Source organism: Akanthomyces muscarius, chromosome 1 (assembly GCF_028009165.1).
Source record: "Akanthomyces muscarius strain Ve6 chromosome 1, whole genome shotgun sequence".
NCBI lineage: Eukaryota > Fungi > Ascomycota > Sordariomycetes > Hypocreales > Cordycipitaceae > Akanthomyces > Akanthomyces muscarius.
In genome coordinates, this window is record NC_079241.1 from 4,159,884 (window position 1) to 4,186,324 (window position 26,441).

Consider the following 26,441-nt stretch of genomic DNA (forward strand, 5'->3'; position numbering starts at 1 on the left):
TGGACAAGTCTGCCGACAGCGCATCACGCAACAGGACAGCAATCTGCCCAGATGAGCGAGCTCACCGCGGCCAAAATGCGAGCTGGTATTGAGTGGACAGTAAAAAACTAGGGCAAGCTTGTTTTGAAAGATGCAAGCTGACACAATGCCGACCTGATACATCCGAATTGCCAAGGACAGCAAGCAGCGGATGGGCAGGCTACCATACCCGCCACGTCTCGCAAGTTCAAGCACTGGGATTTCGAACCACCGATGTAATTGTAAGTGGCCGTAATCCCCGGTAGCGAAGGCGAGTTCAGCGATTGTACATCGCCGTAGGATACAGGTAGACCACCACCACCCGGAGGACAAGCAGCGGGCAGAAAGACCTGCCACGCTTCCGGCACTGGAGGCCACTGTCGCAGGCCGCCATCCGCCACCGTTGACAGTAAGTACAGACACCGCAATAGCAAGCCACAAGAATATCGTAGAAAGGAATCCGCTTCAGTCAGTAAGGCCCCAGCGCTCTCTTGCTTCGTCTACCGTCTGGCACCCAGTTGCTGGCGTACTTGGCGCAGCTCTTTTGGGTATTTCCTTTCCTGGCGAAATGAGATGTGTGGGATCCACCCAGTCCACAAATTCTCGGAATACCTTCAGCTTGGACAGCATTGCGTCGAGAAACGAAATTCCCGATATCTCGCCCAAATCAAGAGCTTTTTATATGAAACTAACGCCGCCAGTCTTCAATTCGGTCTGGTGGTCTAGTGGTATGATTGTCGCTTCGGGCTTACGTAAGCCAAGCTTTGGTTCACCGGAGTTTGTGACAGGTCCCGGGTTCAATCCCCGGCCAGACCCTATGTGGTATCTTTTTGCTCCCCTGGACGAGAGGAATCGATTGCAATCATTTTGAACTCATTTGAAGCAGAATTGGGTGAGATGTATGAGTTGTAAGTGAGTTCTCACTTTTGGTGGTTGGGTGGGTGGTTGGCACTCCTTCCGTTTGCCAGCTGCCAGTAGGACCGGCAGACGGCCAGCGCCCACACAGCAGCCACATACCCTGTCTCATTACTCTACAGCGCAATGATTGTATTTTTTGCGGTCTTGGCTTCTTTATTTCTCTTTTTGATTATTGTAGAAATGTCCCATTGCGGCGAAGTTCAGCCATCGTTGCCAGAGTGCCTGGCCGCGTGCAAACGCCGAGCAGGGTACTCGCGCTGCCAATCACGCAGCGACCTGAACGAGCACCGAACGGCGCTAGGAACTTTAGAGAAAGGCCGAGAATGAGCTGCAGCTGGTTGGAATGTGACTTGCAGCGGTATAAAGACCAAATTTTCTATTCTTTTCCAGATGAGCATCGACTGAGTCCGTCGAAGGCTGCAGAGTGTGAAGCCAGGGCCGAGCTACCCTGGGGGTTGCGCCGAAGCTGTCAACACCATTGTCGTTACTTATGTAGCTGATTTGGACTGGTTTTTATAGGTGCATTTTTGCCGGGCCAACGCAATGCAGCTTCAATATCCACTCACATCGGTATTCCAGCCACCAAAGGTTCTCCAACGCGCGAGGTTAACTTGCTGCCCGCCGTTTGCCTAAATCAGCACCAACAACCTGACTAACGCCTGCCCATCCGTTCGCACGATTTGCCGTTCTTCTGTCAAGCTTCAGGGCCAAACCAGACCGCTCCTCAAGCTCCTCAAAAAGCCTCTCGATCTGCCACATATCGTCCAATACGGCTGCCCTGTCTCTCGCCAGGCGCTCCGTCAGCAGCCGCCACGAGCTCCCCGCTGCCAGCCCTGCGCAATCACCTTGACTCCAAACACTCGAAATACGACAAAACTGGCCGCTTTCAAACTCAACGATTTTGGCGGTCTAAAAGCAAAGCGTTGTTCGGATTCAAGTCGGCGTGTGGTAGGTACATTGGGTGCTGTTGTCTTTGATGTCGAACTTCGGCACTTCATTCCCCTGGAGTCTTCCCTATCAAAATTTCGGCCCATCACCCGTCCTGCAGCTTTCGCTGTTTCTAGTCGACATCTGGCAGCTCCTAGTTGCGCTCGCGCCCAGATTTGCCACCACCATGATTGATGAGCAAGGATTCCGCACAATGTCGCCAAGTATAAGTACATAGGCGATCTTCTCACTGATGATTACGCAATATGAACTCTCTTCATTGTCTTTGGGGACCCGCCTACGGGCGTTATCAAGTTTGATGACCTCGGCCTAAAGTCGCAAAATGTGACGACGCGCTACGGCCAGAGTAAGCCTGCCAATGTCTTGCACGCTAGGGAGCTGCACCGATGCCATGGACCCGGAGCGTCGGGTGCAGGCGGCAGCATCTGCACAGCGGGGGTGCATCCAGGACACATCAACACGTAAGTAAGACGCTGATGAAGAGCCATCGAGGAAAAGGCGCCGCCGCTGACCGCAAAAGCAGAGACCTCAACAGACAAGCCATAGGCACAGTGCCGAGCCTACCTCTCCGCGCTGTGACGCCCATCATGCGCTGTGTTGGCATCTTGGACGAGCAGGACAAGGATGCCCCGTCATCTCTGTTCGCAATTTCAAGCGACGACTTCAAGGCGGCCGACTCGGGGGGCGTCTACGTGGTTCTGTACGCGGTGATTGGGACGCCCATCAAATACGCGCAGGATCCGGCGCTGGCGACCAAGTCGTGGGAGTGGACAGAAACGCAGCTCTCAGAAAATGGACTCCTTAGTTTGGATTCAATGCCGCGTTGAGGAAGCAGGGTGCACTTTATTGTGACAATTTCATGGCATGTCGTTCTAGGATGGTTAGGTATTCGGCTATCCGGGTGGCATTAGGTACGGTTACTTGTCACAAACCTCAGATAGAATAAGGAGCGACTTACCAGCGATGTGTAACCGCTGCCCAATCACTCTCAGAGCTTCCTTCAATATATCGAAATACTCCATGTATTTAACGTCACCGCTTCCGTTGGCAGACCAAAGACACAACTTGACCACCGCGTAGCAGCTCTGCGTCACAAACGGATCTGATATGCCTCCCTAGGCGCCACTCTGGAGTCCAATTGTCAGTTTCGATGCAAATTGTGAAATTGCCGGTGCGAGCTGGTGTAGCCCATTGAGCGATGCCTTTTGTATGGACAGCTGCTCGGTGGTGCCCTGTCCCGACACGTCGTCAAACTTGGCACAGTTGTGGGTGTAGTACAGCGCGACAATGGCACTGGAGCAGATTTCCAGCGCAGATACCTTGCACAAGAGATCCGAGGGGTTCTGCAACATGGCCTCCAAAAGCATCAATGTATGAAAGTAGGAAACGATGCTTTGCAGTTGCATGGCCTGCCGGTAGTAAGCGACGCGATCCTCGGTGGCTGGGTTGCCATTGATGTGAGACAGAACCCGCGAGAGCAAATCAGATGCCTGGCATGTCCGAGCAAACGTGGAAGCGCCAAGATACGTATCTGCCGTGACAGTCAGTGACGGAGTGACGGTTTGCTCCTGGGTGTCGCGCGTCAGTAGACATCTCAGCTGCGCGTCGACGTGATCTTACCCGCGATCCCAAAGGTCATCCTCCACGGGAAGAAGCTTCTGGTCTGACGGCATCGCAGGCAAATGGCCTATTATCTCAGTACTGTCAAAACTGAATCGGAGGATCAGCACAAGATGCGTGATCGAGGGCATCGCATTGCAGCATGTGCATACCGGTCTGGCATGAAGACCGCCCACCACGTCCGCCGCAATTCCTCCCATTCGACCCTGGAAGCTACAAGACAGTTAGAAATCGATTTTTTTACTGTAAAATGATGAGAAGAAACCGACTTGGGCTTTTGAATAGCTGGGGCGCGTTTTTCCTGTCGTGAACGCCCATGGCCTGGCCAAGCCGAGCACAGTGGCCAACGGTCAGGAATGCAGCTGGGTAAATGGCGCTGCTAAGCTCGTAATAACCTATCATAATGGCCGACTGCAGAAGCGGCATAGAAATCATGTCCTGGCTCTCCAGCAGATGGAGACAATGCTTGGCTCTCTGGTACGCGGCCGCATTCGGTGACTGGCTGACGGCTGCCATGCACAAAACAAGGAGCAGAAAGCCGGCCTTCTTATTTTTGGCGCCTGCATACTGTCGGAAACGCCTCTTAGATACCGTATCGATCAAATATCACATTTCAGTACTGATGAGCGGGACAGCAGACCCGAGGCGTGTGCCTTACCAATGGGAAGGATCCCGTAAGTGGACTGAAAGTAGACTTCGGCGAGGTGCAGGATATATTCATTGTCATAACCTGCAAGCTCCTGCAACTCGTGTGGGAGAATTGGCTCGCGCAACTCTGCGGTAGACTTGAGCTCTGCGAAAGCTTCCGAGTCCAGAGAGAAGAGTGGTGGAAAACAGGTTCCGCGCATGGCCCAGCTCCGATGACTACAGAGTCTGTCAGCGAGACGGGCCATCGGAAAGACTTGTCCGCAGCGATGGGATAGGACGAACGGGCTTGATCTCATGAGGTAGGATATAACGGCAGGACGGTGCTGTCGGACGGGTAGTTGCAGCGCCATTGATTTGCTTGGCAGAGCTCACATGACGGCACCTCGCGCGTGCACTTGCGCTCCTGTCTGCGGCATGCGAGGCACGCCAGCTTGGACATGGACGCGTCTGTGTTAACCTTTTTCATGGGACTTTGATGGGTTCTGTTTCATCAAGACGTGATGCTGGCTGGTAGCAGATTTGGAAACGTAAAGGGCGGCACGACGACTTGTCGAGAAACGCTGCTAGCGGGTAACAAAAGACACCGTCGCTAATTTCATCCACCATATAATTCTTTTCCTGTTACTTTTGTAATTGTTGCTACTTTTGCTATTGTTGTTACTTTTGCTATTGTTGCTCTTCTCATTGTTCCTCTTACTCTTGTAATTTTTAGTATCCGCCGCATCTACTCAACAAGCGCGGGCTCTGTAACCTGCGAGTTGCATGTGCAATCGCAGGAGCAGCCATGTTTGCGATCATTTCACCGCCCTCCTATATGAAACATGAATCATCCATCAGCTTGCTGCCTCAGTTCTTTTAATGGCCAATGAAGCGACATTTATGCTGCCAATCGGATGCTTGCAGCTTTCTGGAGAATTTGAGAATGAAGTTTGCCTGTGGCTTGCCGGGCGGCAGGGGTTATAATTAGCAGAAGAACCGACCAGGATGCTACACGTGGTCAAATGTCCTAATACCACACACTGACCTCGGACGATTCTTCAGGGGCGGAAAGCCAGGTAACTCTTCCTGACAATTGGTCAGTTGAGCTGGGCCGGTTGACAGACAACAGGGTTGTAAGGGGTCTTGGCTACGAGCTGCGCTGGGGACCGCCAGGAGCCATGACGATCCACCAGGACCAGCCATGTGGTTCAGTCGAGCATGTCTCAATGCACACAGGGGGTACTATCAGGAGGAAAAGAAGGCCTGAAATTAGTGGCTGGGCTGTTCCTAGCAGCCGCCCGTCAGCCCACGTAAAGTCAGTGTCTTGAATATGACTGGATGGGATGATCAAGGCAATTGATGCCTGCCATCTTGTGGAGGACGTGTCGGGCGGCGACGGCTTGGCGAACATGAAAAAAAGTGGCTAGACTAGTTACGCTGTCGTTATTAGTCGATCTACAGAGGGGACTACCGAGTAAGACTGGGTAGCTTCTGTGGCGTCGGAGCTGAGGACCATAGGAGGCAATAACATTTTAGCGAGCGGCAACTCAGGAGGCTCCCCAAGCCTGGCAATAGCCGCTAGTGCATATACGTGATTGTCTAGCAGGCCAATATGCAGGGTGCTGCTCCTGTAGTGTTTGGAAAGTGATTCACGACAGGCGGGAGGCGAATTGCCAGTCGAATGCTGATAACTGAGCCTTGGCGCACAGCAGAGCCCGGATCAAAGGCGCTGTAGTAGGTGGTCCCCTGGTGTAGTTTGGTGCGTGGTGCGACGCACTGTCAAAGGTTGAGACAGGCGGTAGAATGCATGAGGCGGGTGCGGTGGCTGCATGTGTACAATTGACCAGTAACTACTGGTAGATGCTTGGAAGCTAGTCGAGAGCAACGCCGGTTGTTGATGGACAACGGGGAGGACAAGGAAGGGCGGTTGGGCGGGATGCCAATGCCGTGGGCTTGGTGACAAAGAGCCGAGTGTAGGCAGGAGATTCCAGCCGCGGCCGCAGGTTCCGGCACGTTGCGGTGAATGCCGAGATGGATTGACAGAGGAGCTGTGCAAAGGACAATGGAGGAAGACGCATGGGGTTCATGTGGGAGAGGGTACATAGTTTGGTGATGGAGCGCGGGGGTTGTGCGTTGCCAGTTGGCTGGTGTGCGCCACCGCTCGCAGCGAGATTGACGTGGACCGGGGTGACAGGTACCAGCGCGACGACAAGAAAACCGACAATGTCGCAAAGAACGTCATCAAAACGGTGAGAGCAGCGTCGTTGCCAAGTACATACCTCTGTCGATTGGTATCATGCTATGTACTGCTATTCATTGCGTATTTTGACCAATACCCGCATCGTACCCGGTGTTTAAGCTTCGCAATTCAGGCCAAGACAGAAACCGCTGGGCATATTATCATGATAAATAATACTCGATCGAACGCATCGCCCCCGCCAGAGCGGCCGGCTTTAGATGGACCGGAGCGCTATAATGGCGCACGGCCGTTGTCTGCTCGAGTGTCTCGGGGCAATGTAGGGTTGTTGTTTTTCGCACTGTCAATAAATGTCATGGTCGTTCTATTTGTTGTATCAATGAAACGCCAACTTGCGAGCACCTTTGCCTGGCTGATTTGTATTATGTAGTCTTAGTGCTCAAAGGTTCGGAGCTGATAGATTACATGCCACCTCTGCAGACTCCCCACCAGCGCAGTCACGAGCGCCAGCAAAGCAGTGAGGCGGTTGGGTTTGCAGGGGTCTCTTGCAGGGCAGGATGGCCGTCTTTGGCGTCCAGCAGCTGCGTACCTACCTACCTTAGGTACCTACGCTGAACCCCTGCGCTGGGTGCAGGTGGTGGTTGGCACTTGGCAGGCAAAGGCAGCCACAGGCTCCTCATTTATGGCTTGTACAAGCGTTTACTCTCAAAGCGTCAGCAAGGGTCAATACCAGACAGGTACTTGGAATTATGCCTGGTGCCCCTACAGACGGCGGGTACCTCCCCTCGCCCACCCACACACACAACCCACCCAGCCAACTGGTCGTGAGCCTCTGCCTCTCACTTCTCTCCACCACAGCGCTCCAGCTTGCACCCCCAATGCCATGCCCCATTGCCCGCCCATGCTCCCCTCACAAGCTCCTCGCCGGTGCACAACGTAACCTCTTCCATCTCTGCCTCTTGCAACCTCGTTCCGTTGTTTGTGTCGGTTTCATCTCCTGCCACAGGACATCCCAATTGCGCTCCCATCTCATCCAACATTCCTTCTCGCCCTCTCCTCTCGGCCGCATCGTGCTGCCGTTTATAGCTCCGTGCAATTTCTCGCTCCGCACCAGCAATCCAGCGCCCGCCGATTCTCCGCCCCAATTGGCCCACCCCATATCCATACCTGCGCCCGTCCACGTCCTGCCCTCACATCATCGCCCCGTTTCTCCCATCAAGCTATCGCCATCATCTTTCGCTGCTCTCCCGCGCCCGTCATCCCCTCTTCTAGGCGCCCCTGCCGCTCTTTGCCATCATCGTCTTGCACTTTCCTGCTGTGACTCCGTGCTTCCCCAGCTCCGTCGCCACCGCTACCGTTTGCTCCAGTACCCCGGCCCTTTGTTGCGATTCTCGTGCCACCTCAGATTGCCTTGCGTCCCACAACGCACTCTTTCCGACACTTGCTCGCAACACCGCTCGTCCCTCGAGCTTCGCGTAGCAGCCGTCTGCCTGCTGCCCACCGCCGAGCCCGTCTCCATCTGCTCGATCATGCGCCGCTCCTGATTCGCATCGCCCAACGTCGCCCGCGCCCGAAACACCACCCGTGATCTCGACCGCCCTCTTCCCACCACCCGCGAGGGCGCCGCGCCGCCCCCAACTGCTTGCCCATGATGGGCAATTGCCTCAGTTCCACCAGCGAGGAAGCGGAACAGAAGAAGAAGAGCCAGGCCATCGATCGCATAATTGAAGAGGACTCTAAAAGACTAAAGAAAGAATGCAAGATCTTGCTGCTAGGTACAATCAATTCCTCTGCTTCCGCTCACCCTGCCTCGTCGCTAACCGCTACTTCATCTAGGCTCCGGCGAGAGCGGAAAGTCGACCATCGTAAAGCAAATGAAGATTATTCATCTCAAGGGTTACTCGGACGATGAGCTCTTCAACTACAGACCGACCGTTTTCAAAAACTTGGTCGAATGCGCCAAAGCCATCATTACCGCCATGCAGCAGTTTGGCATCGAACCCCAAATAGAAGAAAACCGCAACTACATGCCTTTTTTGATGGAGTACCAAGCAGAGTCTGGACCCCAGGCTCAGATTGATCCTCAAGTCGGCACGGCTGTCCAGTCGCTCTGGTCGGATCCCGCCAAAGACCGGCTAATGGAGCACCAAACAGAGTTCTACCTGATGGACTCGGCCGAGTAGTGAGTTCTCAACATGTTACAGGCAGCACTTGCAGCCAACGCCGTACTAATCCCCCTTTTCAGCTTTTTCCAAGAAGCCATGCGCATCGTTGCGCCAGGCTACCTCCCGAAAGAAATGGATGTTCTGCGGGCTCGTACCAAGACGACCGGTATCTACGAAACCCGTTTCCAAATGGGTGCCCTCAGTATCCAGTACGTCGCCATGTCTTCGCAAACCAGAAGATGGCGTGGCTAACTCGTCACAGCATGTTCGATGTCGGTGGACAGCGCAGCGAGAGGAAGAAGTGGATTCACTGCTTCGAGAATGTGACGTCAATTATCTTTTGCGTTGCTCTCTCTGAATATGACCAGGTGCTCTTGGAAGAGAGCAGTCAGGTATGTCAAAACCCCCGTCATCTGTTGGACAATGCTGACGGTTGCAGAACCGCATGATGGAGAGTCTCCTGCTCTTCGACTCGGTTGTCAACTCGCGATGGTTCATGCGAACGAGTATCATTCTGTTTCTCAACAAGGTCGATATCTTTAAGCAAAAGCTCACTCGATCGCCTCTGGCCAATTACTTTCCCGACTACTCCGGCGGCAACGACGTCAACAAGGCCGCCAAATATTTACTGTGGAGATTCAATCAGGTCAATCGAGCACACCTCAACCTCTATCCTCAGTATGTCGGCTAGTCGGCCAGCACCAGATCTCGCACGCTAACTCGCATGTAGCTTGACGCAAGCCACGGATACATCCAACATTAGACTTGTCTTTGCTGCAGTCAAGGAGACGATTCTGAGCAACGCGCTCAAAGATACCGGCATCATCTGAGCTATCAACTAACGCCTGGATATCAGCCGCCATGGCCGGCATTTCGGCACGATGCTAGGCGTCTCACGCCTATTTGGAGTTTTGGAGCACTTGCTGGACAGCGCATCGACTGTTTGTTATCCTCCGGACTTCTTTTTATGACATATCGATATGACAGGAGGCTTTTACATAATCCAACATGTTACGACAACGAATTACTGCGACCAAGCCAAACGGATCATTTCAGTCGGGGTGGGTTGTCTTCATGGAATGGCGTTGACTGCTTTTTTGCCATTTTCCTATTCCCTTGTCCTTTTCTTTACTATAGCCCGGGCGCAGCAAGCATGGGTCGTCTTGTTTTATCGAATTGATGATTTCTTTGTCTGGGAACTGTATGCGATTGCGTCATGCCGACGTATGTGATATTCTCTTTGCGACGTCGTTGCGAAATATGAGGCGACACAGCCTCGGCTGTGGACATGTGGTGCAAGCTAGCTCAGCATATCTCGATTACTGCTGGCGATGGGCTGGATGGGGAGGCAGGCTGAATACGAGGGCAGTTGTAAAATTATGGAACAAAAACACAAAGGTGCACTCACCAGGAATCGGTATGCAGAATTTAATTGTGAAGCAAACACCGTGGGGGGTGTAAGAGACTGCGTGACGATCATGGTGACTACAGTGCAATTGCCGTGCCCGTTGACATTAGACTGTTCAGACAGATTTGCAGCTGTATATTGATTATAGGACTTTAGCCGAGCGCCGAATGACGCATTCAAGCACCAGGTCAGCCGTTTGCTCAAGCTGTGAGATGAGCAAGTCGCAATAAACATTATTAGTGTAGTGTAGCCGTGCAGCGGGGGCGAATGGTGGGGTGGTAGATGAGGCCCTTGTGGCAGGCTGCATGCGGTATCATGGACATACGGCTGTCTGACCACGTGACGCAGCTGCGTGGCAATACGGCAGGATGTCAACGCAAGAAAGATGGGCAAGGACTTGTCAATACGAATCATGAATAGCCACGACTGTATTTGCATGTCGGGTGCAGCGGATGACGGGTGGAGGTGGAGATTTGCGCGCCTTCCGCATGAGAGGCCACTAGGCAGCGACAGGTTGCTGTAGCAGGCACTTACACCCACTGTAGGTACGTTCACCGTGGATGTTGCAACGGATGTTGCAACGGCCGCCGGACGAGGCAGGGCAAGTATGGGAGATGGTGCTCCATGAGAGCCTACTAAAAGTTTGATAAATCTCGCAAATAGCACCCTTTATCCTTGGCGATCATGACTTGTGTGAAACACTTTGTGCTCAGTATAACTAATTGGTGTGCTGTAGTGTACCAGTAAAGGATCAGGTACGGCACATGCCCCACCTGGCATGTGCTGGCAGCGCTGCCCATTAAACTCGTCTCGTCGACGCGGGTCGAGCCGTGGAGCCAAAGCGCGTCCTCGACTACCTTGCCTCCATACCGCGTCCTTCATCAACACCCACACCAGTTTACTTTACTTTTTCTTTAGCCAAGCATTGATTTATGCTCACGCGCGCGCAAGGATCTAGTCTCTCCCGTGCCATATACGATTGACTCTGTGTAGATGCTTGCGTTTCTCCACAGCATTTGCACACGACACGCCGCCGCTTGCCAGCAACACATCCATGCGTCCAGAGGCTGCCCGGCCACGACCAGCGCATAGTCTCTCGCCGCCATGTACCTACCGCGCTCTTTGATATCCAAACTCTACATTCACCTCCAAAACTCCCGACACCCGCTTTCGCCTCCCGTTCTCATTCTCGTCGCGCTCGAACCTGACGCCCTCTGCGGCTGCCGCATTCTGACCCGTCTACTCAAGCATGACTATATTCCGCACAAGATACAGCCCATCTCGGGCTACGCCGACCTCGAAAAGGCCGGCAAGGAGCTTGTAGTGCCCATGATGGAATCACGAGGCGGCGCCGGCGGCCTTGTTATTTGCCTCGGCGTCGGTGGCATGGTTGATCTGGGTCCGCTGCTCGGTCTTGAGCCTGAAGGCGAAGAGAATCCCTACAGCGGTGTCGAGGTCTGGGTGCTCGATGCCCATCGCCCCTGGAACTTGGCCAATGTTTTCGGTGGCTTCCCCCTGCTACCCTCCTCCGACGGGGCCGTAACCTACCAGTCGCGCAGCCCAGTCGGCGTATCCGGTGGTGGCATTGGACGCGCCTACAACTCCGATCGCGGCGGAATTGTCGTCTTTGACGACGGCGACATCGAAGAAGACCTTATGGCCGAACGTGATGCATATCTGGCGCTGGTAGATATGCCAGACATGGATGACGATGCCAACGACTATGGACTGAGTGACGACGATGACGAACCTTCAGAGCCCCGGGCTCTTGCTGGCCAGAAGCGCAAGAGCTTGTCGGGCAACGATGACGAGTTGAGTGACGACGAAGACAGACCCCACCAACGGCGGAGGAGCAACTCGGTACGTTAACGCATCCCATCACACGGCCATGGACTAACACCACGCAGTCAAGCCCTATCGATTCACCGAGACGTCCGGCACAGCGAGGATTGGTGTCACTCCGAGACCCGGATGCCGGGCTGTCGAGCGATCCAATTGAGCCTCCATCTGGCGCACAGGAGCCTCCCGCGCCCTCGGCCCGCGCCCTTCGACGAAAACTTCTGCGAATGAGGACTGACAACGAGTCGGTGCTGCAACAATACTACAAGATGGGATCGTCATTTTCAGAACCAATCTCATCCATGATGTACTCGCTGGCCTCGGAGCTCGGTCGCGAAGACAACGACTTGCTGTGGCTTACCATTGTTGGAGTGACGTCAATGGAGCTGTACGGAAAGTCGTCGGCAGGTGTGGCGGCGCCTGTGCGGGCGACAAGCAAGACTCGGCAGACAGGATGGATGGGAGTGCGTGGTGCAAGTCTCCGCCAGTTACTACGGGATGAGGTGCGCCGACTGAACCCGCCAGAAATCGCCAATGGGCGAGTCGCTCCTGAGAATACGGGCGTCATCCCGACCACAGCTCGCAACCCTGAAGACACCGGCATCAGACTTTCCCCGGAGCCGCGTTTCCTCCTCATCCGCCACTGGAGCTTATACGACAGTATGCTTCACTCCCCATATTTGTTCTCGCGCTTGAAGACGTGGAGCGAAACTGGAATCAAGCGCCTGCACAAACTCTTGGCCAAGATGGGCGTCAGTCTTGCGCAGTGCAAGCAGAGCTACACGCACATGGACATGATGCTGAAACGAGAGTTGCGAGCCAAACTTCTCAAATACGGCTCATTGTACAATCTCGATGAGATGGTCCCCGCGGTAGATACGGATGGTAAAGACCGAGCGGGTGCCAAAGACGGATGGGGTTTCGTGAGGAGCTGGGGTTGGCGCGCAACATTGTCGGCACAGGATGTCGGCGTGGTCATTGGTGCACTGCTCGAAGTTGGCAAGCACGCACAAGCCATTGACCTAGCGTATGCTGCCAGCCAGGCTGGCCGCGAGGTTGAAGATGATGCCGAAGTCGCAGCTCAGGGAGAAGAATGGATTAGGCGATTCTGGGAGGCCTATGATGCGCTTGAGGATATTGACGCACTAAAGGCCGGCCTACCGACCGCCCAGTTTTTACATCGAGCTATTTACCGAACTGGCACATCGCTGATCAACAAGAAACAAATCAAGCACCTGCGGGCGTTCCGATTATGCGTTGTCAAGGATGGTCCCGATGTATCGCTTTTCACGCATCCTTCGGCATTGACAAAACTCTCGCTGTGGATCGGAGAAGCCCTTGCCGAACAAGAGCGAGAAGCACACGGAAAGTTGTCGCATGGCGGTCGTGGAACACCTCTGGTTGTGGCCAGCCTGCACGAGAAGCGCGGAGTCTATATAGTGGTTGGCACCGGCGGCGGTGGCGGGCCCGACTCGACATTCATGGACAAGGAAGCGGCAAAGCGGCGGCAGCAGGCCAAGGAGGCCAAGGCGAAGAAGAAGGAAGAGTCTCGTCTCGCCAAGGAGCGCGTAAAGGCGCAGAAGCGAGCAGACAAGGAAGCCGCCGGAGAAGAGGTGGATGAGCTGGAGACTGAGTCTGAGGGCTCAGATGCATCGGATTCGGAAGATTCAGACTCGGATGATGAAGAGCACGACAAGGGCTACGGGCTGAACCGATTCGGCAGCGCATTCCAAGAAGTGATTGGCGAGACGAGCGCTCGCGTGCGAATCGACAGCTTCGAGCACTGCGTGGTGGAGGTGAAGAAGGAAGACTTGGGTGGCTTCCTGGAGAGTCTGAGCATGAAGGCAGTTGTTGGATAAATTCATAATGGTAAATGGGAACAGCGAGTGATTTTAATTTCATGTTGGCAAGGGGTTTGTGGCATTGTTCGTATCATCTCCTTTTAGTAGTCTTTTTTTTCTCGCAACATGGTGGACGGCGCCTGGACGGGAAACATTTTGTATTTTGACGGCTTGAATGGCATCATGATAGGCAGGCAGGGATCACGGAGTCGAGTGGGCTTGTTTGCCACGTTGGAGCACTATCAGCAGTATCGACATTGATATAGAGGGCAACAATATGATTTCAGGCACTTACATCATGAGATGAATTCAGTGAGCGGCGGCTGTAATATGAGGAGAGACTTGGCAGCGGGTACGGTGTTTCGGATACTTATATATTCGTAAATAAGCAGAGTCCCCACACTCGTCTGGTAGCATGCCAGAGTGGTTGTAAGTAGGCTCCGCCACCATCAGTCAATTGATGTACTAACATGGAACCAGAATGGGTGGGACTTGAATTAATCAATCATCCCATGTCTTCGGACGCGCAGGTTCGAACCCTGCTGCTATCGACTTTTTTTTTGCCATGTCTGATGACGCTTTACAATCCTTTCTTTGCGTCCTACTTCTCAAAACAGTGGCTTTCTTCATGTTATACGCGCGATCTTGTCCCTTTTTATTCATGTATCGCGTCTAAAAGCTAAAGTCCGTCTGATTCCAATGATGTATCTGTTGGGTGTGCCGCGGAGTGTTTGACGTGGCAAACTGGACGTACAAAGAGCACATGCAGCCAATTGTTCCTGTATCAGTTTTTCTTTTCCTGCCTTTTGGGGCGGGCCGTCAGTGCGATACAGATCACGCAATGAGAGATATGGCTATGGCTATAAGTCGTTGAGTCCCATGGAGGACGAGCAGAGTCCAAGAAACGTATGCAGAGTGCCAGGGCGCAACGTCACGAGCAAGCCGGAGAAAATGTGCAAACTTTTGTAAGCAGCTAGCAAGTCGAAGAAAACATGTGCAAAATTCCTGGGCCACGGCGTGACGAGCAAGATGTGCAAAACGCCTGGGGCAGACAGAGCGGCGCTCGGGCGACCAAGCACTGGCGGCGGTGACAGGCCCCCCCCCCCCCCCCCCCCCCGGTGATGCTGTCGACAATGTGGCGGCGTGGCTAGCAGGGGATCGATTGAAGAATACGGAGACAAATGGAAAAAGAGGCGGCGGTCCCTGCCAAGGACCTACCTACTTGGGCAAAGCTGGCAGGGTTGGTGAGTGTGGCAGTGCTGCGATCGTGAGGTGACGATGGTGGAGGTTGAGCTTGAGGGAGCCCGCGGTGGCGCCCTGGGAGTTTGTTGGGTCGGATTTCCAAATTTTCCCTGTAATTTCCGCGTCATCATTGGTGATGAGTCTCTACTTGCCGTATTTCATTTGGATCATGCTTTTCTGCTACGGCGCGTCACGAGTGACGTGGCGTCGTCGCCGCAACGCCTGTGCTGGGTAGTTTTGTATTAACGGCGGTTTTGCTGCACGGCGCGGCAAGCCTATTTTGTGGGGAGAGTAGGGGACATTTGTGACACATCCAGGCTTATTAGTTTGATTGGTTTGTTCTGTAGGGACACGGCCTGCTGTCAAGATGTGAGCTCTGAGCTGAGTCCGAATGGTATGCCGCCATTTGTTACCTAATGAGAGCAGGCCTGGGTTACATGGTTCAGTGGTTGACAAGCTGGCACTCCACTGAATGGACGAGAAATGCCACTATATTTGAGGGCGTTATTGGTGCAAAGTGCCCAAAACAGAGGCAGCCGAGGCCTGTAGCGCCAGGTCCCAGGCCCCTCGTTAAGCTTCTTCTGGCGCCTTGCCCCCGCCAAAACAGTGCGGTGCAGCGTGTGGAGAGAGCTGGGTGGCAGTGGTCCAGCAAGAGGAATTGCTGTCCGGAGGAGTACCTACCTACCTACCTACAGTGGGGTGCTGTACCTGCAACCACCCAAGGTAGGTACCTAGGTACCTAGGTACGCACCTACGATGCAGCTGCCTGCTCTCCCTCCCTCCCCGCCAGACGCCAGACCAAAAGCCCGTCCGTCATCTGGCCGCCCTCACAGGTCCCTCTTGTTTCGCCATTGTTTCCGCCACCACGTCGTCGGACTCTTTCTTCCAAAAACAACATTCTCCTTCCTCACGACAACCTATCCGACCCCTAAGAACCAGACGACCTATAACGAAGCTCTTCCTTTCACATTTCGAACGCTTCTTGTTTTACTTGTTCCACAAGTCCCTACCATTTATTCTTCCCCGCTGCTGTCCGACGTCCGTCTTTCTTTTTCAAACCGACCCCTCCGTCGTCGCCGCCGCCGCCAACCTTCTACAACAAACTGCCTGCGCCCCGAGCACTGACACTACTTTCTGACGGTAAAAAAAAAGTTCCACGTCGCGTCGCTCTTCTCTCTCGAATTCTAAAGGCTCACAAATATTCTGCAGGCCAAGCCCGCTCATCATCGGATCCCCGACTATCGATTGCCGCACCGGCGCCGGCCTGCCTTCCCCTCCGCGCCGTCCGTTGAGCGATACCTACCTACACGACCACAGACCCGACAAAACCTCGACATGGGGAAATCGTGAGTGACCCTTGTCATCCCTCGTCCTCGCCCTCATCCCCCTCGGCCTGCGTGCTCTTGGGTCCTTTCGGCGTCGCCCTGCTGGCCCGTGGTGCGCGGACCGGCGCTACTGCTGGGCCTGGGGCGCCACCCCTCCAAAGGCATCTCTCGTCGTCACAGAGGGGGGGCGCCACGCACATGGGAGGCCACCCATTGCCCTCACCTAGCCGCCGTGGACGTCACTTTGCAGTCTCGCTGGCCGAGACATTATGCATGCATCGTGGAGAGCAAACATTCGCTAACCTCGGCCTGTGGTACTTTTGCGCCACCTCTAGACAGTCGAAGCTTTCCCAAGAACAGCTCCTCGAGCTCCAAAAGTCGACTCACTTTGACAAGAAGGAGCTACAACAGTGGTACAAGGGTATGTCACAACAGTTCATGCCACGCCGTGCTTCCCGGAAGCGCATCGATCCGTTCCATCCCGCATTCGAGCTTTTCGCTGGCAGCACACACGCGCAATCTCTACTCCAGTTTTGTCTTGGCGCGTGGCATCTTGCTAATTAAAAGTGCGACAGGTTTCCTCAAGGACTGCCCCTCGGGTCTGCTCAGCAAGCAAGAGTTTCAAAAGATTTACCGCCAATTCTTCCCGTTTGGCGATCCGAGCTCGTTTGCCGACTATGTATTCAACGTCTTTGACAGCGACCGCTCCGGCACCATTGACTTCAAGGAGTTTATCTGCGCCCTAAGCGTTACTAGCCGGGGCAAGATGGAGGACAAGCTCGACTGGGCCTTTCAGCTGTACGACATTGACCGCGACGGCAAGATAACGTACGACGAAATGCTTCAAATTGTTGAAGCCATCTACAAAATGGTACGCCCTCCTATCGCCAGCAAAACTTCAAGTTGGGGGCCTCTCCCCGCTAACACAGACGCAGGTCGGCTCCATGGTCAAGCTTCCCGAAGACGAAGACACCCCCGAGAAGCGCGTCCGCAAAATCTTCCGCATGATGGACAAGGACGAGAACGGCAGCTTGGATATTGAAGAGTTCAAGGAGGGCAGCAAACGTGACGAAACCATTGTCTCGGCCCTCTCCCTCTACGACGGACTCGTCTAAGTGGTAGGCAGTTCACTGCAAAAAATTGTATATAGTCAAAGAAAAAACACAGCAAAGCAGGTGCAACGCGTCATGGTTTTCAGTTAGTTTGATTTATTATTTTCTGCCACTTTTATGAATTGTGACGATGATGTACTGCGTAAGCCGAGACTTGACAGCAAGTGCAGCCATGAATTGCAGTAGTAAACGAGCCATTGAATATCCAAGATGTATCACGAGTAAAACTACAGAATTTAAAAGTTACCGAGTCATTATTGCTGAGCAACTACTTTTGAAGTTTGCACCCGTCTAGTGTGGGGTTGTCCCGCTTCGCATCTCACAGCTTTTGCTTCTCACCACTACAACTCATACACGCATACAGCCATGGCGTACGCAGAGCTGTTTGAGTCGATATTGGAGCCCGAGATTGAAGATGCCGAGGAGGGTAAGCCACGTGTCAACCCGTAGACATGTCATGTAGCTATGCTGAACGCTCTGCGCAGAAACATTCTGGCTCTACTCGCAGCCCATTCCCTCGTCCAACCTGGGCTTCGTCGACCCCAAGGCCAGCACCGTCGACGCGCGCGTCGGCGGCGTCGACTACACGATCCATCAGTCCCCCGGCGTCCTGTCCTCTGACCGGGCCGGCGGGACCACCGGCGCCGGTACCGACCAACCCCCCTTGTCCCTTTCAAATCGATCCGTGCTGACAGCTCGCCAGTGCTGTGGAAGATTTCACCCGTCTTTGCCGACTGGCTGTCTTCGCCGACCAACTTCCTCTTCGCCTCCTCGCCGCCGCTCCTGGACGCCGCGTCCGCCATCCTCGAGCTCGGGTGTGGCATCTCCCCGCTCAACGCCTTTGCGCTCGCCCCGCGCGTCGCCTCCCACACCCTCACCGACCAGGCCTACGTGCAGCGGCTCCTCCAGCGGACCCTCGACGACAACTCGTCCCTCCTCTCCCCGTCTTCTACTTCGTCCTCCTCCTCCTCTTCGTCCCGACGGTCAAAGCCCAAGCCCGGCAGACGCGGCACCGTCTCGTTTGAGACGCTCGACTGGGAGACGGACGAACTGCCGCGGGGCCGCGCCTTTGACGCCGTGCTGGCGTGCGACTGCGTGTACAACTACGCGCTGATCCCCCCGCTGGTACAGACGTGCGTGGACGCGTGCCGGCGGCGGCAGAGGCACGAGGACGAAGAGGGGGGTGGTGGCGAGCTGGCGAAGAGGCCGAGTCTGTGCATCGTGGCACAGCAGCTGCGCAACGACGACGTGTTCAAGTCCTGGCTCGAGGCGTTTGTCAAGGAGTTCCGGGTCTGGCGCGTCGCGGACGACAGACTGCCCGAGACGCTGCGGCCGAGTGCCGGTTTCGTGATACACGTTGGCATATTACGAGAATGAGCATTGTAAATATGATACAAGTTTTGCTATTTTTTTTGGCTTTTTAGTTTCTTTTTTTTGTTTTGTATATATAATCGAGCAGAGTGAGGATCGCCCTCGAATGGTTTCTTTGTAATAGTAATACATAAATCGTGCTAGATGGCACGCAGAGGAGAGTTCGTCTCGTAGAAACAACGCCCAATAAACACCAAGAACTCTGTTTATATCCGACCGCGTGCGTGTTCATATACCAAAATATATCAATTGCCAAACATGTTTGGCCCGCCGCCCATATTCATACCCATGCCTCCCATACCGCCCATTCCGCCCATGCCCGCAGAAGGGTCGCCAAAATTAAAAGTGTTAAAGTTTTGAAAGATGGATCCGTCTTGATACCCCGAAAGAATGTACGACCAGTCCATATCCGTGTCATCCAAATTGGGTCCGGGTCCGGACGCCTGTGGCGCCTGCGACATGGGCACGGCAGAAGGCGAGTTGTCCATCATAGGCGTCATCTTGCCGATCCCGCTGTCGCTGTGCGATCCTGGCGTGCTGTACGCCGTCGGCGACGGCTTGGGAACCGTAAACATCTCCGGCGGCTCCTCGAGGGGGTCAGGCAGGTTCTGCTCCTTGGCACGGCGTCGCTTCTCGACAAATTCTTGCAGCATGACAATGAATTTGGGCGGCGTGGCCTGCTGGCCCCTCTCAAGCAAGGCTGTCTCGCGCGCCTTCCATGCCTTGACAAAGAGGTGGCCAAACGCCAGATGCATGGGAGAATGTAGGCCGTGCATCATGCCACGCAGCGAGTGGTTGGTGGCGATGCCCGCCCAGGCACGGTCCACCTCGGGTCCGATAAGTCGGAAGCGCAACTCGTTGACGAGAAACATGTATGCCGGAAAGGGAAAGTGGTGGTGGGTGAACCAGCGGTAACACTTGAGATTGTCCCGGGATTGCAGAATGTTGTCGTGCTCCAGCATCTGCGTAGCTTGCACAAACAAAAACTCGCGGTCATTTACGTCGTGCGTCGAGGTGTGTCCATGTGCCAGCCGGATAAGATATGTAATGACGCGCAGCCTACTGAGCGCCTGACGCGTCATTGTGAGGGTAAAGAAGTGAAAGGGAATGTTGGGATCGCAGTGGATCAGATAGGTTCCTTCGATGTGCGCGCAGAATCCGTCAATTGTGTACGTCTTCCTTTCCCTGCCGACCAGCCTGATCAGCACTTTGCCAGCGGGTTGATCGGTGGGCTGTGGTGCCTTCAAGTCACGATGCCAGTCCTCCGGCGTTGCCATGGCAAGCTCTGATCGGATAAGAGCAAACATCATTTCCGTCGCACCTTTGTGAGCTGTCGGTGGCTCGGCTTGTTCGACATACAGGTCTGCATCGTTGATGTTGAGTGGTATAGCGGTGTCGTGGGGTACTGCCAGCGCCGTAACAGCTGCGCCAGTCATTTCACCAATGCGCCGGTCATACGCTGCAATTGACCACCAAAGACGACGTCGCAGCTCGCCTTCATAAGCATTTAGGCCCTGGCCGGTGGGGTCCCGGTGCAGCCCTATGTGATGAGCCATGCGCACCATCAAACCCATGATGGAAAACACATGTCGGGGGTCGAGGAACCAACGAATAGCCAACTATACAATGTTAGTACGGAAAGGGGGGGTGGATGAGGCTGCACTGACCATGTAAAGAAGAAAGGCCTGCAGGGTCACAATGTCAGAAGTGCACATAAACTTGGCATTGATGAGCGCTTGTTGTAGTCCGGCAAAGAATTGGCCCAGCAGCTCTTGCTTATCGGCTTGGAGTCGCTGTTGCACTTCTTGTTCGTCCAAAGACGAGACCGCCGTCAAGAAAATGGCAAACATTAACGCTTCCAGGTTCTTGGGAGACTCGTCCGGGTTACCAGAGTAGGCAATGACCTGCTGCTGGGTTGTAGGCACATGCGTGAGCTTCAGGAGAGGATTGACATTGTCAATGTAGACCTGCCAAAGCTGGAACATTTGTATCGTGGACGGACGATAGTCGGCGAGCGATATCTCCTGGTCGCTGATGAGAAAGGGAAAGGGGTTTCGGTTGGTAAACATCTTGTCAAAGGCCTTGTATATGACTGGGTAGTCGGCCTCGTCGTCGGAGGAGTCGTTCAAGAGGCGATCATGAGCGTTAAACTGTGAGCTGGTTAGCATACAATGGCGGCAAATCAAAAGTGGCGCGTACTGATTTATTGTGCATTTTGAGAAAGTGGCCCAGCTTCCACCGTGGGCCGCGAGCATAGATAGATGAGACATAATCGCCCTCGGATGGGCTTGTCTTGAGATTTTCAAAGTCGTTTTCCAACTCGTCCACGTCTTCGTGGGTAGCCTCGGACTTGGCGTCATGATCCAAGGCATCAAACTTGATGTTGTGCTGCCGTAACAGGTCCTCGTACTTCTTGAGCCGCTCCAAGAGATCTCTCTCCTGCAACCTCTTCTTGCGACGGCGGGGTGGCTGCGGTGGCACGACGCGACACTCGGCGCCGGCCTTGACGCAGTTGGAGCAGGGCTTTTGCTTGTCGCACCGCACTTTGCGCTGTTGGCAGAGCACGCAGCTTGTGCCGCGGGTCAACTTCATGGCGGAGAGGTCTGGCTGTGGGTTCGGTGGCCCCATGCTCGGGGCCGGGGGCTGGACTTGCGAAGCCATGATCGGGTATATTTATCAGCTCGGCGAGCCGCAGCCGGCACAAAATGAGAGCGCAATGTACGCTGGCAGCTTTGGCGCAGGTTGCATAAGCGTCTGGGCAGGTGGCCCGTCATACAGAAAAAAGTCAAGTACGCCTGTATTGAGAGTGCGTCATAAGGCTGAGGAAGGTTGTACGACAATGGTCAAACGGTGACTCTGACGTTGCGGGCCACGTCTTGGCCTGCGGCTTCAATTGGCTGGGGCGGGATCCTTGTCGAAACAACCGAAATCCGATGTGCACAAAACGGGGCCGACAATGGCAATCAGATGCCACGACTTGAATGACAGGCACGCGGCTACTAGCGCAGGTTGTGTGCTTGGCAGCGGGTTGGTGAGGAGTCAGAGTCAAAGAGTGAAGTTGAAGCCAAGCCGGGTGCGAGACGTGAGCTTCGGTCCCGAGCGGGGCGTGTCAGACCAACCCTGGCAGTCCCCATTCGGTTTAGCGCCATCGGTCACCAAAGTCTTGTCTCGCACCCGAGCTCAAGACATTGCAGCCCTGCAATTCTCTTTTTTCAGCGCCCTAGCACCCTCCTTGTACTAAAAACTAACGTTAGCTTGAAAAAGAAAAAAATCGAAAGCGAGTTGTCAGCTGCGAACCAGGCTGCAATGTGCCCGGAGAAGGATCTCGGACATGAGGCTTCTAACGTCCGGGTGCCGGCCACGCAGCTTGACCGAGATGATGTATATAACCATGCATGGCTCCCAACCCCATATAGTCTTTGATCACATCTAATAACATTCAATCCCACAACAATCATTGGTCGGATTCATTCCCAACCTGATCATGAACTCGTCAACGCAGCCCATCTCTTCTGCGCAGTCGCAACACACACTCTCCTCCGAGACGACAATGGAGCCCACCAAGGAGCAGCCTGCCGTCCAGGAGACCACCAACCCCGATGTTTTGCAAAAGGTGCCTACCAGAGACGATGAATTATACAAGCCCAAAACTCTCAAATTCTGGCTTGTCCTGCTCTCCACATTTACTTCCATGTTCTTGGTCGCCCTCGATCGCACCATCATCGCCACGGCCATTCCTCGAATCACCGATGACTTCAAGAGCCAAGCCGACATTGGTTGGTACGGCTCAGCCTACATGCTGACTACCGCCGCCTTCCAGCTGCTTTTCGGTCGCATCTACAGCTTCTATGATCTCAAATGGACATTTTTAGCCGCCATTGTTCTCTTTGAGATTGGCTCCGCCATCTGTGGTGCCGCACCTTCATCTACCGTCTTCATCGTCGGCCGTGCCATTGCTGGTCTGGGCTCCGCTGGTATCATGACCGGTTCCATGATGACCATCATTCCCTTGGTTCCTCTCCACAAGCGACCCATGTTCCAATCCATGTTTGGTATGGTCTTTGGTATTGCTTCTGTTGCCGGCCCCTTGATTGGTGGCGCCTTCACAGAGAACGCTACCTGGCGCTGGTGTTTCTACATGAACCTGCCCATCGGTGCTGTCGCCTTTGTCTTTCTCTACTTCTTCGAATTCCCCACGACAAAGTTGATGAATCTGCCTCAAAAGACAAAGCTCATTAGACTCGATCCTGTTGGCACAACCATCTTTATCCCTACCATCGTCAGCCTTCTCCTCGCTCTTCAGTGGGGTGGATCTACCTATGCCTGGAGCAACTGGCGCATCATTGTCCTCTTTGTCTGCTTTGCCATTGGCGCCGTCGCCTTTGCCACAGTCCAGTATAAGATGCCCCAGTCTGCCTCTCTCCCCTGGCACTTGATCAAGCAGCGCACCATGGCTCTCGCAACTTGCTTCATGCTGTTCCTGTCGGGAGCTATGATGATGCTCGTCTACTACATTCCCCTTTGGTGTACGTATCGCCTCAGCCCACTTCGCGTTTGCAGCTGCTAACTTCCTCCTAGTCCAAACCACCCATGGCGTAAACCCTGTCAAGTCTGGTGTCTACACCATCCCGCTCGTCTTGAGTCTTGTTGTTGCGTCAATCACATCTGGAGTCGTAACCCAGAAGAGCGGTTATTACGTTCCGACCATGATTTCTGGTCCTTGCATCCTGCTCATTGCCGAGGGCCTGCTCACAACCTTTACTCCCCAGACTGGTTCGCCTCACTGGATCGGATACCAGTTTCTCGCCGGCTTTGGTGTCGGTCTTGGCCTTCAGTCGTCTACCCTGGCAGTTCAAGCCACCGTTGACAAGAAGGATGTTGCTACCGGTATGGCCATTTGCTTCTTTGCCCAGCAACTCGGTGGTGCCATCTTTGTCTCTGTTGGCCAGACCATTCTCAGCACCATCCTCGTTTCTCGCCTGTCAGAGATTCCTGGCCTGGACCCCAAGACTATTCTCAACACTGGAGCCACACAGCTGCACAATGTCGTCCCCGCGCAATATTTTAGCCTTGTTGTAGACGCCTACAACTTTGCCGTCACCCGCATCTTCATTGCCTGCCTGGCCGTCACCGCTGCCCAATTGCTCTCATCTCTTGGCATTGAGTGGAAATCTATCAAGCCTGCCCAAGCCAAAGCTGCCGATCCTGAGGAACAGAATGAAATCAAGAATTAATTACCACATAAAAATATTTGTCAAATGGCGACAACGTACGATACACATCAGCAGGGCAGCATTATACTGGCATAGCGTGTTTTATTTTATTTAATTGTTTATAACCCTCAACTCTATAGAATTCCTAAAAATTAATATAGAACGCCAAAGACTTATTTTGTGCAATATGTAATTTCGTGCCAGTCCCTGTAATACCTACATTCGCAGTCCGATGAGTTGGTGGGGCACTGTCGCTCAAGGCAGTGGCGCGGGGCTGGCTTCTGCATCATCCAAGCTTCACCTCTTCATCTACCAGTGCCCATCGTTCGCCCATTCTGCCATAAACCACTCCCTACGAGCATAAGTGGTGTCAAAATAATCGAAAGAGCTTGAATCGTCATCATAATGGAGGCTAGTGGCCCCAACCCACTCATCTCGAGCCAGAAGAGCTCCCAGCTGCATGCCGTCCTTCACCCGCTGGTGCTTCTCACAATTTCCGACTACATTACGCGCCATACTCTCCGCCAGCAGTCCGTACCAATAATTGGAGCTCTTCTTGGCCAGCAGAATGGTCGCGAAATCACCATCGAGCATGCGTTCGACTGCCACCTCGTTGAAGCGCCTGACGAAGAGGGCGGCTACCTACTGGACAATGTCAAGTTTACTGCTCGACTGGAGCAAAGTAAGAATCCTCCTTGCTCAAAGAAGCCCCCCTTTGCTAATGCCCGCCACAGTGATTACCGTTCACAAGGATCGACAGCTCGACTTCATTGGCTGGTACACGCTGCTTCCTGCAAACGGACCGACACCGACCGTCTTACCTATCCACAACCAGATATTGCAAGGCTGGAACGAGTCTGCAGTCCTCCTGGGCTTCCAGCCCCAAGAAGTCCTCCACCACTCTGTTGGTGGCAAGCTGCCTCTCACCATATACGAAAGCAACTACGAAGCGGACGAATCAAAGATCGACCACGATGGCGAAGACAAGAAGATGGACGACGGAGAACCGCCTCTGAAGCTAAAGTTTCGGGAAGTCCCATATTCAGTTGAGACGGATGAGACAGAAATGATCAGCATGAACTATATCGCGAGCAGTGGAGGTAACGCCGCCGCTGTGGCCGCCAAGGACGCACAGCCATCGCGATCTGTAGAGTCGAATGGCAAGGGCAAGCGTCGTTTAGTCGAGAGCGACGATCCCGCCGATATCCTGCAGGACGATGAATCGGGTGTCACGCTCACACGGGAAGAAGAGGAGACGCTCGCTGCCCTGACTGCCAAAGCCAACGCCGTCAAGATGCTCCAATCTAGGATCCAACTGCTTACTGCATATCTCGAGAGTATCCCGACTTCGGTTGGAAGCACGGAGGCGGTCGATGAAGGCTCCATGGATACCGACTCATCTACCATGACACCTTCGCTGACGGTCTTGCGGGAGATCAAGGCACTCACTGGTCGCCTGGGATTGGTGATTCCATTGGACGACGAATCCTTCCAGAAAGAGATGGCTTCGGAGAAGAATGATGTCGAGACTATCGACCTTCTGAGCACTCTCATGCAGAGCATTAGTCAGGCGCGTCAAGTGGGCAAGAAGTTCAGCGTTGTCGACGGTTATAAGAACAGCATGCAGAGGCGCGGGGAATACCCTGGCACGCCATCCTTTTCGCTCCCTGGAACAAATGAACTGCTCATGTAAAGCGGCGGCAATTTCACGAACGGCACGAATATTAGGAACGAAACATGGCAAGGCGTTTGGCAGGGTTACAAGGATTGGCTTCGGCAGTGCAGAGCCATCAGGTTTAGTCTAGAAATGGCACAGTGTATTTGTACAGCGAGCAGTAGGCATTTGATGCTTGCTAATAGGTTGCCAACGGAAGCAGGCAAAAATAGAGAAAAGAATACATCAATGCCCGCTGCTTTCAAGTCAACGCAGGAAGCCAAGTTAAGCCAAAAAGGAAGAAGTGCAAAAAAAACTTTGCGGCCAGTGTGACTCGAACACACGACCTTCAGATAGGTATCTAATCCGTAGGATTGAAGTTGGACTTCAGTCTGACGATCTCCCAGCTAATCTATGGCCGCCGAGTTATTTCCGAGACATTTATTTTGCTTTATACAGGTGACCTGGTTTCTGTGCTAATGCTGCCCACCTAGTCGCTGCCGTTCTAGTTTGAAGATGCTGAGGACGGTGCCGATGATTTGTCCAAAAACGATTGGCGCAACATGGAGGAAATGGTGAGCAAGAGTATTTCTGCTATTTTTCGTCTGCCGCAGTTTCTATTAACGGCTTTTTATTTATAGCGCCCGCGCCCGGTTGTAAAGCAGTTGGGCGTGGCATTTAGAGAAGTCGCCGCCGCCGTGGCACTTAGAGCATTAGGTCAGTGTATTTGCAGGTGACTTCTCAACGCCTTGCGCCGGCTCCGTCCGGGAAAACACGGAACGCGGAGTGAACAGTCCTCTTTTGTCACTTGCTCATGCTTGATTATGATTCTTGTCAAACTTTAATGGGAGAAAAAGGAAGAGTCGGTGCGCGAAATGGATGGTAATGTTGAGAATTGCCGTGCGAATTAGAGGCACAGAGAAGCCCATTGCAAGACAGCGCC

The 26,441-nt window shown here is 53.8% G+C and overlaps 10 protein-coding genes across 10 annotated transcripts; 7 read left to right on the forward strand and 3 right to left on the reverse strand.

Annotated features, from left to right (window-relative positions):
* Positions 1-2,270: 2,270 nt before the first annotated feature.
* Positions 2,271-2,711, forward strand: LMH87_006404 (uncharacterized protein; the record flags this gene model as incomplete). Its single annotated transcript, XM_056204286.1, has 3 exons — positions 2,271-2,345; positions 2,408-2,478; positions 2,540-2,711. The coding sequence occupies 3 exons, from the start codon at positions 2,271-2,273 to the stop codon at positions 2,709-2,711; spliced, it is 318 nt and encodes a 105-aa protein (XP_056059657.1).
* Positions 2,712-2,999: 288 nt separating this feature from the next.
* Positions 3,000-3,290, reverse strand: LMH87_006405 (uncharacterized protein; the record flags this gene model as incomplete). The annotated part of the gene is made up of 1 exon (XM_056204288.1): positions 3,000-3,290. The coding sequence occupies one exon, from the start codon at positions 3,288-3,290 to the stop codon at positions 3,000-3,002; it is 291 nt and encodes a 96-aa protein (XP_056059658.1).
* Positions 3,291-3,366: 76 nt separating this feature from the next.
* LMH87_006406 (uncharacterized protein) lies at positions 3,367-4,618 on the reverse strand (the record flags this gene model as incomplete). The annotated part of the gene is made up of 8 exons (XM_056204287.1): positions 3,367-3,415; positions 3,505-3,594; positions 3,657-3,717; positions 3,774-4,064; positions 4,163-4,244; positions 4,291-4,368; positions 4,435-4,475; positions 4,525-4,618. The coding sequence occupies 8 exons, from the start codon at positions 4,616-4,618 to the stop codon at positions 3,367-3,369; spliced, it is 786 nt and encodes a 261-aa protein (XP_056059659.1).
* Positions 4,619-7,976: 3,358 nt separating this feature from the next.
* On the forward strand, positions 7,977-9,323 carry LMH87_006407 (uncharacterized protein; the record flags this gene model as incomplete). Its single annotated transcript, XM_056204289.1, has 6 exons — positions 7,977-8,103; positions 8,165-8,510; positions 8,574-8,702; positions 8,756-8,885; positions 8,933-9,171; positions 9,224-9,323. The coding sequence occupies 6 exons, from the start codon at positions 7,977-7,979 to the stop codon at positions 9,321-9,323; spliced, it is 1,071 nt and encodes a 356-aa protein (XP_056059660.1).
* A 1,682-nt stretch (positions 9,324-11,005) lies between these two features.
* On the forward strand, positions 11,006-13,599 carry LMH87_006408 (uncharacterized protein; the record flags this gene model as incomplete). Its single annotated transcript, XM_056204290.1, has 2 exons — positions 11,006-11,761; positions 11,809-13,599. 2 exons carry the CDS (start codon positions 11,006-11,008, stop codon positions 13,597-13,599), a joined length of 2,547 nt encoding a protein of 848 aa, XP_056059661.1.
* A 2,559-nt stretch (positions 13,600-16,158) lies between these two features.
* Positions 16,159-17,263, forward strand: LMH87_006409 (uncharacterized protein; the record flags this gene model as incomplete). The annotated part of the gene is made up of 4 exons (XM_056204291.1): positions 16,159-16,169; positions 16,484-16,569; positions 16,724-17,019; positions 17,084-17,263. 4 exons carry the CDS (start codon positions 16,159-16,161, stop codon positions 17,261-17,263), a joined length of 573 nt encoding a protein of 190 aa, XP_056059662.1.
* Positions 17,264-17,626: 363 nt separating this feature from the next.
* Positions 17,627-18,637, forward strand: LMH87_006410 (uncharacterized protein; the record flags this gene model as incomplete). Its single annotated transcript, XM_056204292.1, has 3 exons — positions 17,627-17,687; positions 17,746-17,907; positions 17,964-18,637. The coding sequence occupies 3 exons, from the start codon at positions 17,627-17,629 to the stop codon at positions 18,635-18,637; spliced, it is 897 nt and encodes a 298-aa protein (XP_056059663.1).
* A 239-nt stretch (positions 18,638-18,876) lies between these two features.
* Positions 18,877-21,292, reverse strand: LMH87_006411 (uncharacterized protein; the record flags this gene model as incomplete). Its single annotated transcript, XM_056204293.1, has 4 exons — positions 18,877-19,816; positions 19,991-20,250; positions 20,299-20,781; positions 20,831-21,292. 4 exons carry the CDS (start codon positions 21,290-21,292, stop codon positions 18,877-18,879), a joined length of 2,145 nt encoding a protein of 714 aa, XP_056059664.1.
* An 823-nt stretch (positions 21,293-22,115) lies between these two features.
* LMH87_006412 (uncharacterized protein) lies at positions 22,116-23,865 on the forward strand (the record flags this gene model as incomplete). Its single annotated transcript, XM_056204295.1, has 2 exons — positions 22,116-23,157; positions 23,210-23,865. The coding sequence occupies 2 exons, from the start codon at positions 22,116-22,118 to the stop codon at positions 23,863-23,865; spliced, it is 1,698 nt and encodes a 565-aa protein (XP_056059665.1).
* A 384-nt stretch (positions 23,866-24,249) lies between these two features.
* LMH87_006413 (uncharacterized protein) lies at positions 24,250-25,537 on the forward strand (the record flags this gene model as incomplete). Its single annotated transcript, XM_056204296.1, has 2 exons — positions 24,250-24,526; positions 24,579-25,537. The coding sequence occupies 2 exons, from the start codon at positions 24,250-24,252 to the stop codon at positions 25,535-25,537; spliced, it is 1,236 nt and encodes a 411-aa protein (XP_056059666.1).
* Positions 25,538-26,441: the final 904 nt, after the last annotated feature.